At 40.4% G+C, this 12,137-nt stretch overlaps 1 protein-coding gene across 2 annotated transcripts in view; it reads left to right on the top strand.

Moving 5' to 3' along the window:
- LOC138193288 (ERC protein 2) overlaps window positions 1–12,137 on the top strand; it is a 76,139-nt gene that overhangs the window by 48,662 nt on the left and 15,340 nt on the right. The window contains exons 10-14 of one of the 2 annotated variants that reach the window (XM_069141246.1): window positions 37–174; window positions 4,446–4,634; window positions 8,936–8,977; window positions 9,370–9,572; window positions 9,896–9,982. In XM_069141246.1, coding sequence (XP_068997347.1) covers window positions 37–174; window positions 4,446–4,634; window positions 8,936–8,977; window positions 9,370–9,572; window positions 9,896–9,905 — 582 coding nt within the window. In that variant the 3' untranslated portion in view covers window positions 9,906–9,982. Of the gene's footprint in view, window positions 1–36; window positions 175–4,445; window positions 4,635–8,935; window positions 8,978–9,369; window positions 9,573–9,895; window positions 9,983–12,137 lie in introns of those variants that run through there. The other variant, XM_069141245.1, reaches the window with a different exon arrangement.

Raw genomic sequence — 12,137 nt, 5'->3', positions numbered from 1 at the left:
TTCTCTATTTCTCTCTGTCTGTCTTTGTCTTTTCAGATTGAGAACCTGTTGGAGCAGTTAAAAGATAAGGACAAACAGCTGGCTGGATTGAGGGAAAGGGTTCAGGGCCTTCAAACTGACTCCAGCAATACAGACACAGCTCTGGCCACACTGGAAGAGGCTTTATCAGAAAAGGTATGGAGCGAGGGGTGAGGGGAGGGTAAGAGTGGACTTGTTAAAATAAAGCTGGTAACCTTGTGAGAAAAGAGACTCGAGCCGCGGATTGAGGATAAGAACGATGGGGACCTGTCAGAACAGTTGCTGGATGAATGCTGTGAAGAATAAAGGACGTTAGTGATGAAGAGTTGAAAACATTTTTTCAGATATAGACAATAAAAACTCACAAAGTGAAACTATAACACCACCACTTGGCGTTCAACTGCATGGAAATTTTTACCCTTCAGATTGGCACACTTATTTTTCAGGAAGCTATATGGCTTAAGGCTTAATGTAGTTCCATGCTTCACAGCCATAATATACTGACACAAGGTCCTAATTTATAGACCTTGGACCACACTGTGATCCTGTCTGAAAACAGTAAGGGAGAGGAGGAGGAGGCACTGGCAGAAGGGAGGTCTAAGGTGAACATAGACAGAGGATTAGTTCCTGCCTGTAACTGCGCCGAACGAAGGGAGGGAATGATCTATAGAATAAGAGGAGGATAAAAGTTTTGAAAGAAAGATGAATGGAAAGATGAAAAAGTTGAATGGCAGAAGAGGCACAGCCCTGATTGTAGAGGTGGCCTCAGGATTAATGGAGGAAGAGGTCAAGGAATGCTCGGGTGGAGGAAGAGTAAAAAAAAGAGAAGTTTCTGCAAAGACCAAGATTAAGAGCAGAACTGGCAAGAGAAATACAGTCACAAAGAATAAGACCAGGATGGAAATTTGATAATATATAATACAGCCAAGGACATACAAAAAAATAAACAACTATGACATTAGTGTAGCATAATGCGAAAGATAGTGCAGACCCATGCAATGTATAATCTTAATGGGATGTGTACAGCCCTTGTCCAGAATATTTTACAGTGATATCAACTTTGTATCTGATTCTGCTCTGTAGTGTATCCTCCATCTCTCCTTTTCCTTCTCCTGGCCATAATACTTACTGTACCTGCTTAATTACTGAAAGGCCATCACAAAAAAAACAATTAAAAACAATTAATAACAGAAGTAAATATACAAACGTCTGTAATAGTCCATTAAAAAACACTGACTTAAACTGCAATGAATATAATAAAAGTCAATTAAGACAAGTACAACATATTCATAACCATAATGTGTTGTGCAAGTTAACTCATTACACAAGAGCAATAAAAACTACAGTGTCTGCTCAGCTTTAAAGGCAATCCCGAGTAGCATGTTTTAGATGATAGACAACAACTACTGCACCGGCAAAATGTTTGGATCACAGAGGTTACTGTACAGAATGTCCTGTTCAGGACGAATATACATACAGTTACACCCGTCAATTATAACAAGCACAGAACTGCATATGTCAATATACATAAGAAGATACATTGCAGCACAAACCATTGTAACTGCCATGTGATTCAAGGTGAACCCAACAGACTTAGTCCACATGGCTGGATGAGTAGACGGACTGGATTTTAGTTGTAAACATTCAGTGATTGTTGCTTTCTGGCATCAAATAGAAAGCAGCTGGTACCCATAAAGCCTCACCTCAACAGTACAGAGTTAGCATGCCCGCCACTAGCACAAAGAGATGAATGGCCTTGCTTGCCATTGTGGTGTTTTGTTTTTAGCAAAATGCACAGCACTTCATCACGCAGGTCTTTACCCAATCAAACCCCATTGATTTCACACTATTCCAGAGTAGAGAGGTTACTGTCAAGAAGCGGGAATGCTGAAGCAAATTATTGCATTGAGTAATGGTGTTATTTTTCTTGTCTACACAAGTTTTCAGCGATTTGTTTATGGATTTGAATTCATGGTTACAGGGTGCCAGCAACTCCTAATTCGAGACCAGCTTGAACACAGGATGGATTTGATGTCGTATACTGTAGTGACCATGACCGTAGAGATGTCAGATCCTCGTCTGCCAATATATACACTCTGCCTTGAAGTGACTGGCTTGATTTCATAGTGACTCCATCTTTCTCCGCTTTGATGCATGTTTGAAGTTGTTGCGAGCACACATTTGTTGGGACTACAGTCTAAAAAAATGATTGGCTTGGCGCTGCAGGCTAAAAAATGGTTTTCATTTATATGTTTGTTTGTACTGGAGGCTAAAAGATGAATGCTGGTTTACATTTTGCTGGCACTGGTTGCTGGTTAAGAGTTCCCAGTTCGGACAGATGTGAATGCCCAGCTGCACTGTTTGTTTTCTCGAGGATGCAATGTTTTTTATCTGTTCCAACATCCACACACTGTATATGAATATGTTTACCCATTTTAATTTACTGTTATATTCTAAACATTAGCTTGTGTTACTTTGACTATGTTCCATTAAGTGTATACTCACGTATAAAAACTATTCTAAAAGCGCTTTCTGTGATAAAATTGTGAGGTCAGGGCTTCACACAAGCTTGCGCGTGACATTTTGAAAGGTGATCCAAGGCAGCTCGAAGTTCAAACAATTGTAACTCTGAGCATTGCAACATAATTATTTTTTTCAGCTGATCTGTGTGGCAGGTATAAAATTAGAGCTGAGATTTGCTCACAACAATATTTACGTGTTTTGCACAATGACTTCCAATTGGGATACTAATCATATGATCACAAGTGGAGCGGCACACAGGAATGTGAGTTCTTCTTCTCGCCTGTGTATGTGTATGTTTTTACAGTATATATGGTCATACTAATCTGCTATTATTTTCTTAGATTGTCAAAAATTCTAAAATCTGAAATTGTATTTCGTTGAACGCCACTCAATTTACATTCATTCAATCAAGAATTGTTGGCTCTGTTCTCACAGAATTTCATCTATCAATAGATTAGACGTTGGCTGATGTGTTTCATTGTGCTTGCAACGCGTAGACTGACACAGTACATGGATGTTTTCACTTAAAATCATCTTTTATCACCTAAATTTGTTTTTGTTGCCTATAGACTTTGAAATGAATAGCATAATGACACAATAAACTGTAAATCCTTTTTCCGTGTCGGCCCATGTGTTTACCCAGAAACCACTTCTGATGCAGCCTACATTTAATTCAGCTGTGATGAGGAGAGTGTTGGCAAGCTTTTCAGACTTTGTGGTCAACACAGGGTGTGTGTAATATGTTTACAAGAGCAAGTGTGTGTGTTGCTAATCAAAAACTCTGTCACAAACCTGCTCTTGGAGCCAGTCGCTAGCCACAGTGCTGTGGTTATAATTAACAGGCTGGGGCATTGTGCCCATACCGAGAACTGCTCTTTGGTGTATATATATGCTTATGAGTGTGTGTGTGTGTGTGTGTGTGTGTGTGTGTGTGTGTGTGTCTGTGCGTGCGTGCGTGCGTGCGTGTGTGTGCCTGTCTATGATGTTCTCTGTGTGTTTTCTATGCGGCCTCCACACTTAGACCTCATTGAGGCAGGTTTTATTATCATATACTGCTCTCTCTCCCTAACCCCCAAACATCCTCGATATATTTTATAATGCGGGGAAAACACCCAGGACATGTGGTCTCTGTCCCTCTCCTTTCTGTCTCTCTTGCCCTCTCTTTCAAAGCCCACTATGCAGTGCTGTACTGTGCCAACTCTAGTTAGTGAGTGTATTTGTCCAATTACCCAGGGGTTTAAAACTGCCAATCATGCGGCGATGCCACGTCGTAAAGCCTCATTGCTGAGCTGTGCTCTGTGCCTAAATAAACACCTGAATAAACACCTTGGTAATCACTTCAGTCCACACCTAAACACACACACATACACCTTAACACACATCTACTACACACACCTTGCGTGCTCAGCCACCCATGGTGTGGACCTGGTCTCAGGCCGATGCCCAAAGCTATGGTGCTGCTGTCCGATGTGATTAGAGAATAGAGAAAATATGATCTAAAGATTCCATTTGTTAGGAAGTGAGCTACAGTACCGTCCAATCCCTTTACAATAAATCTGTCACTCAACCATTTTCCTTCTTCCTCCTTTCTGTTCTTCTTGGATTTGATCCCATGTGAATTCTATTATTCATGGTAGTATTATTTATGATGGGTATTTACGAGTTTGTCTTTGGCCACACCTTGTGGAGCATGTTGGTGATCCCATTCAGCAACATACTGGATTAAAATGGTCAGTAATGATAAGGAAGAATTGTAATCACACAGGGCTGACAATATTTTACTCACTAGAGGCAAAACAACATCCATTTGATAGCATTTCTCAATAATGAACGAGCTTTGTACGTGATAACTATGCAAACCTGCTTACACCTCTCACCAAATTTGTACTATTTCACTGTCTCAGGAGCGAGTGATCGAGAACCTCAGGGAGCAGAAGGAACGGGAGGACAGGGTTCGGCTGGAGGAGCTGGAGCAGATGAGGAAGGAGAACCATGAATTAAAGGCCAAACTGTCTGCCCTGCAGCCCCAGAAACTGTCTTCGAGCCCGGCCGCTAACCCAAGCCCAACCCAGATCCAGAAGCCTGACGGAGAGGTCAGTGTGGATTGATTTGGGTATTAATGGTATCTTAGGAAGTGAGTTTTATGTTTTGCTTATTATTTTAATCATTCTCATATTATAAACTTAACCTTAACTTTAAACAAAAACAAACAAAAACAAACAAAAAATATATATATAATTTATTGTTGAAAGTATGTGCATGTGGATATCTGTGCACACTCGACATTGCTAGTCTGATGTGTGTTGCCGACAAACAACCATCAACACAACTGCTGCATGTACTTTGCAGTAGTTGTAATAAACCACTTCTACCCTTTATTTACACTGCGAACATTTACAGTAATAGTAATTCCACTCTCATACCTCCCTGTGAGCATCCACGGTATTGTTAGCAACTCCCTTGCAAAGGGCCTGCCTGCACTTTGTCCCACAGGATAAAGGGATGAATTAAGAAAGAGTGATTTATGGATGTAAGAGATCCCTCTATTCCTGTTCGGGTGCCAAGTCGGAGGCCTGGCTGTCTTTTTTCTCTCTTTTTCTTCTCCGAAGGCTTACAAGCCGGGACAGACTCTTGCCCTGCCAGAATTTATGGGAATGTTTTCTTTTATGCTCATAAAAAGCATACACACATCTCATTCCTGTGAAATTATATCTTGTTGAATGTTGATGCGGCACCACATGAAAGTGACAGCAGCTCAATAACTCTTTTTAGCAAACAGATTCACATTCTGACAGAAATGCTGCCATAATTGGACTATTTTGTATACTCAGCAGCAATCAGACCTGTTATGTAAACTTACCGATTCTTTAAAAAGATAGACAATGTTTGTGTGTTTATATATATGTGTGTGTGTGTGTGTGTGTGTGTGTGTGTGTGTGTGTGTGTGTGTGTGTGTGTGTGTGTGTATGTGTGTGTGTGTGTGTGTGTGAATCTCTCTGTGTTCCTGTGGATGCATGCCAGCACAAAAAACTACTGTTGATGTAGGTGTGTGCGTGCATTTGTCAGTGTCTGCTTGTGTTCAAATGGATTGTCTTGTTTGATCCATTTTGTTGTGCAGTGGTGAGTGACTGTCTAGTATTTGGGATAAAGGTGAACTGCTGCTTGAGATTAGATTCTGATCAAATTTGTCAACCTCATTCACATAAACAAGTGCACATTCACCTTAGTGATGACAGCCGGTGTGTGACTTGATTCGATACTGACTGCTGCTTGTGAATAGTGTTTAATCAAGTCAAGACTCCAGTCTGTTTGGTATATAAATAAACATCCATTACATTCAAGCCCAATCCAAACTAGTTTTCAAAATGCTCACTAAACCTACTGCCAGAGAAATCTCTCTGCATTTTATCTTCTGTTGTCTGGAATGACATTCCAGCGCTGGCCAGACAAATGCAAAGTGGACATGCTCTATGGGCAGAGCATGTACACCAGGGGCTTCCAGTTTAGCCCTATTTTAACGTGAATGGTGATGAAATAATTCTGTCCCGTGGCTCATCTTGACTTCCCAAATGGGTCCAATTCTGATAGTGAAACAAGTCATTTCGCACAGATTGTAAAGCCTTTTATTTCATTTATCTATCCACAACTTATCCACAATTTTACAGTCTCAACAATGGTGACGGAGTACTTCACGACAGACAACACCGTTTTTGTAATTATTCTCACTGGCAGACGGTTTAGACAATCGTTCCACACTGCAGAAATGTATTGAATACATTCGCTGAATTTTTACTTGATGTTTTTTTTAACCCGGAATGTAGGCTTCATGTAATGTTAAATTCTTTTAAAACAGCAGTCCTAACAGCTGTAAGGTTGTATTAGAACCCTCATCTGACATTAATCACAAAGAAATGATCATTTTTGGCCGACAGTTCTGATACATAGCACTGATGTGAATTATCTTTCAAGCAGATGTAGAGTTAGTGTTTGCTATCACATTGTGGACACACAGTGGCCCACTCACTGTATCTGCAGATGTTTGTATAATTGACTCAGTCAAGCTTTTTATCTTGACCTCAGAGCACTGTTGACTTCACTGCATCCTCATCCTCTTCCCATAAAACAGTATTTGTTGATTCCAAAGGCTAATAAAGGACTTCTGGAACTAAACACGAAAACTTCAAAGAGAAAACAGTGAAGAACCTCAGGGAAGGCAGTGACCTTTTCAGAGAGGGTTGGCTTAAGTCATGAGGGAGGCACAATACCTTTAAAGACTTCTGAGGCTCAGTCAAACAGAAATTTTGTCTTTTCAAACCAGGCAGATACCATATTGTCCTACCCCCTTTTTTTTTTTGTATTTTTTTTTGTATTTTTTTTTGTGTGTATCTTTTCTTCTATTTTCTTGTTCTCTGTCTCTTTTTCATTATAAAACCAGAGATAAGACCAATCAAACATTAACAGGTATACAATGAGATTGAATGCATGCATGTTCAAGCTATAAGGACAGGTATGACCTTTTTTGGCTGTATTTTAAACACTACACAGCCTGTGTTGCTGGGTAACCTCTGACCAGGAGTTTAATAACTCAGTGCAGAGCCTGGTGGCTACACATATTTAACTTATTTTTAATATTTACACTCAAGGGACATTTCCAGGAATGATAATAATAATTGTACTGTATATGAAACTATATCTTAACTGGCCTTTCCCCTCCTGTCATAATATCACAAATTCCTGTTTGACTTGCTGTCCTTTCAGCCCCCGCGTTCCACTTGTCTGTGTTTTCCATTGAAAGAATATAACATACTCTAATCCACTTACATCTAATGCATTTGTAAGATTTTGGTTGGTGCTTATGAACACGTGTATGGGGCTTGGTGTGGAGGTAATAGGGTGAGGATGAGGTAAACAATATTTCTACTTGCCATTCTATAGAGCCAAGTGTTCCCATTTCTTTCAGAATCCTAAATGGTTAGAACAAGCATACAGTGACACGCTTATGGGTCTCTAGAAGGTCACATTCTGCCACATACTATGTATTGTAGAGAAGTTAGTCAAGCTCATATCTATGGACCCATGTGCCTATGACCATGAAAAAAAAAAGAAGTTATTATTATGACTTAGGTACATACTATGCAAACACAAATGTCTAAATAGGACAGTCCACAAAATAACAGTCAACAATAGTGTCACCACAAACAGTTTATCATTTACAGATGGATTCTTGCTAAACTAGCTGTTATGCATGCGTGCATTTTAAGCACAAGAAATATCATACATTTAAACATTTAATTGTGTTCCATATGCTGCGCCCACATCTGTATGTCCCTTATGAAGGGCCCAATTTATGCATTTTCTTTATCTGGTTGGCTGGTGATAATTTGAAAAAGGCATTTGTTCAAATAGGCTTGTGGTAATAGTTAACAGACAGTCTTTGTTTTCAATAACAGACTCAGGCAGAGCTGCATATACAGTCCCAGACTTCTGTAGACCAGACATGAAATTGTTCAGTGCGTGTATGTGTGTGTGCATGTGTACCTATGTTATTAATGTTGTGGGGACAAAAATCTGTTTATACAGTTAAATAGTTTATTTACGGTATGGGGACCAAAGCGTGTGAACATATCGTAGACTATTAAATGTTAGTATGAAGACATGAGGGTACAAGTTTGGGTTAGGCTCGTAGTAGTTACGGTAAGTATTCAGGAAACGAGTGTAAGTCAATGTCATATCCTCTGAAGTGATTGAAACACGACTGTGTGTGTTTTAGCGTTTGTGCACATTCACTTGATGATGTTTAAATGAGTGGCCTCGGCTGTCTCAACAAGTTCAACAATCTTCACAAACACTGCAGACAGAGAGAGGTAAAGACCAAGCGAAAACGTAGACATGGAGAGGCAGCTAATTCTAGGTTACAAACTTCCTCTGGGATATTTTTCTCAGAGAACAATGTATTCATCAGTGTAAATCTAAAAAAACAAAATTTAGATGTTTGGTGGTCTCATAAAATCACAGCCAGACTGAGGGTGTCGGTAATTTTATAATGATAATGACTGAACTCCAACCTCTACATGAGGGACGCCCTGGGGAGGCAACTGATAGAAGAAAACCACAGAAAAGCAAGCAGCAGGGGAACTGGGAGATGGAGGGCGGAGTGTGTGCTGTGTGTGTGTGTGTGTGTGTGTGTGTGTGTGTGTCCATTCTCCCAGAGCTAAGTTATGAACTGTAACCTCATATTCAGGACTCATTGACCTTGCCTTTCCCACATCTGACCCTATGTTATAATCAGTGGCCGGATTTTCAGTCTGACAGGATGTGAACATTTTACGACTACAGTCGGTTCCTACACTATATTCATGTTTTCATTCTGTCATGTCTTTTCATTTTCTTCCAGATACAAACAAAAACAGATGGGCTACCAGCAGTCAGCCCCACGGTAGGTACTTTGTTATTTTATGCCTCTTGGTTGTTTGTGCTTGGTCATCTGTAAGTGTAAGCATATTACATATAACATATCAGCCTAATGCTTCAAAAATGTTATTGTACTATGCGGAAACTAATCTTTTGAGGAGTGCTGCACGTGAAATTGCTAGTAAAGAGCATCTTTAGCTAGTGTAAGTGTGAAATGTAATGATACTGATATGCCCAAGACTGGCCTCTGTACAGAATACTGTGTGTGCTTTCATATTGCCTCAGAAATTATAAATTTTTTTACCTAATGTATCTGTTCTTAACACACACACACACACACACACACGCACACGCACACACGCACACACACACACACACACACACACACACACACACACGCACGCACACATACACAAGCCCTCAAAGACCCAAAACACAGATGAAACAGTCCGGCTGGGTCCAGACATCACAGATCGCCTGAGGATTCTAGAGCAGGAAGTGGCCCGCTACAGAGAGGAATCTGGGAAATCACAAGCTGAGGTGGAGAGACTAATGGGCGCTCTGAGGGATGCCGAGATGGACAAATCATGCAAGGAGAGGAAAACTGCTGATCTGGAGAGGTGAGGGTCAAAAATTCAGTCACATTCATATCCATCACAAGACACCATCTGGGTGTCCTCAGAGAGCAGTGTCCTTCCGAGTGACCGGATCTTTGTAAGATCTCAATTCCTTTCTAAGTGCTCTATTTATAAAGGATTAATCCTTGAGATATAAACTGTCTAGATTGTGTCCCCCCGAGCACTTGAAACCACTTTCAGGTTGTCATGCTTTTTGCCTGATGTAATCAGCTCGTAGAAATATACACTGTGACCGAGTTACACGTGTCATTTTAATCATTTGGCTTAATGTTTTATCATTTGTTTTTGTTTATCAATGTCTACAGACCTGGGTGAGTAGATATTTACTGTGCATGTAAACCATACTATCATAATACTACCTACATTATCTATTGCCACTACTCTTGACATCATTCCATGAGTATTGGGTTGATTTGAAACTTTCTCAGGTATAGAGTTGGAAATTGTGGGATTTGGCTCAAATCTGACTCTCAGGAAGCTCAGATTTGACTATCCCATTGGGACGGTAAATGTACAATCCATTTACGGAAAATGATCTTCATTCCTGCCACAGCAATAACACAATGAGAGACTTTATATGGTTCCTAAGTAATATCACTGGAGACGTATAGCTTCTCTGTTGCGTTGATCTCTGCAGGACTTCATCAGATTTCATTCCTGTCAGCAGTACTGTCATTTATGTTTTTAGAATATGTGTTTTTTTAAGAAGTGTCTGTGAACTCAACAGATCAGATGTTTTGTTTTTGTCTTTGCATTACTGTAAGTGCATTCAGTCAATGTGTTTGTGTGTGTGTGTGTGTGTGTGTGTGTGTGTGTGTGTGTGTGTGTGTGTGTGTGTGTGTGTGTGTGTGTGTGTGTGAGTGAGTGTGAGTGTGTGTTTTTGAGTTTGCCAGGCAGGCAGCCAGCGGCATGCCAGTGGGAGGTGGCGTATCCAACCCAGACACTGGCTGTTTATACTACTCTGTTTATTACTGGCACAGTGCTACTCAATTATCATCTGATTTATGGATTGGCATGGTGTGTATATGTACCCAAATGAGTGTTTTTTTAGTGCCAAGGCAGAGGTACTGTATGTGAGGGTTTGTGTGCATATTTACTTCATATGAGTGTGTATATGTGTGAAAAAAAACCCACATAGAAAGTGGTGTGTTTTTAAAGCCTCTGCGCTACGGTGACAGCTGTGGCAGGAGGCATGCTGTTTTTTGGGTTGTCCATCAGTCCGTTTTTCCATGAATAAAAGTACATCCCATTCTTGTGAACGCGATATATAGGGAACATGTTGAGAGAATTTTTTCAAATTTGAGACAAACTTTGTAGTTAAGGATAAATTGATTAGTATTTATTGGTGGAAGGTCAGAAGGTCAGTGCCCTCCCAAAACACATTTGTGGCCATAACTGAAGAATTCATTTGTGAACTATGACAAAATTATGATAGGGTAAAATCATGAGATCATAATCTTCTGCAAAACACTTTTCTGTGCATTATTCAACAGCATAACGCAGGGCATTTGGTCTGATACGGAATTGGTGACACTAATCTTGGGTGTCCACCTTGAAACTGTGCTAATTGTATAGCTCTTCTGTGCTGTTGGGCTGACGATGTGTGTGAAGCATCCATATTTTAGAAATTGTAGCTTCTTTGTCGTAACATCCATATTCGAAGCATTGTCTACTTTCCTGGCAACAACTTCATTTTCTATCAGAATCAGGTTTATTGGCCAAATTCCCTCAAAGACTTCGCTACATATATTATGTTAGTCTGGACAGACGTGGATACAAACTGCAACTTGACTTGTTGGTGATGTCATACAACTGCAAGGTGGTAATTCTAGTTCTAGTAATTTATGTCTGTACGGAGTATATATCTAATCTTGAACAGTTATAGTTAGGTGTGTGTGTGTATGTAGACTGATTGTTGGAGAAGTGTGAGTGTGAAAAATATGAATTTTTTAACACACATTGGCTCAATCAGGAACACTATGGTTCTGAATGGTTGAAAATCATTTTGGATGGGCTGCAAGTGCTGGATCCAACACAGTTTCCTGCCTCATTCATTACCCGTTTTACAGACTCTCCGCTCTGGCATGGAAACCATGTGCTGACTCAAACTCTGTGGGAAAGCATGACCATCAAGTGTAATAGGAATACAGTAGCTCCTGCAGAGTTTGTTCACACAGTCTACTCTCTGTTTCCATGTGTATATGCATGCGTCAAGTCTCTACCTTTATGTGTGCGCATGTGTGCAGCTGTCATAACACATACACATGTGTGTGTTATGCTGTGCATGTAATTTCTGTGCATGCGTGTGCACAGCAGTTTCTGGGACGGGAGTGCCTTGGATTGTTGGAAGAGTTTCTTTTCTCCTCAGCTCGTCCATCTTTTTGGGGTTGCTGTCTCATTAGTGTCAACCAGTCAGCCTATCAGCCTGACCCCTCACCTCTGGTCAACATGCAAAGGTCAGAGGTCACATGCAAGTCAGCAACACGTTATGAGAGGAGGATCCACTGTAGTCACTGTTGCTGTATTTGTTTTTGTTTTAAACATAAA

Source organism: Embiotoca jacksoni, unplaced genomic scaffold (assembly GCF_022577435.1).
Source record: "Embiotoca jacksoni isolate LCO1_2020_lvr unplaced genomic scaffold, fEmbJac1.0.p SCAF_9, whole genome shotgun sequence".
Classification (NCBI taxonomy): Eukaryota; Metazoa; Chordata; class Actinopteri; family Embiotocidae; genus Embiotoca; species Embiotoca jacksoni.
This window is presented reverse-complemented; position numbering and strand designations above follow the sequence as displayed.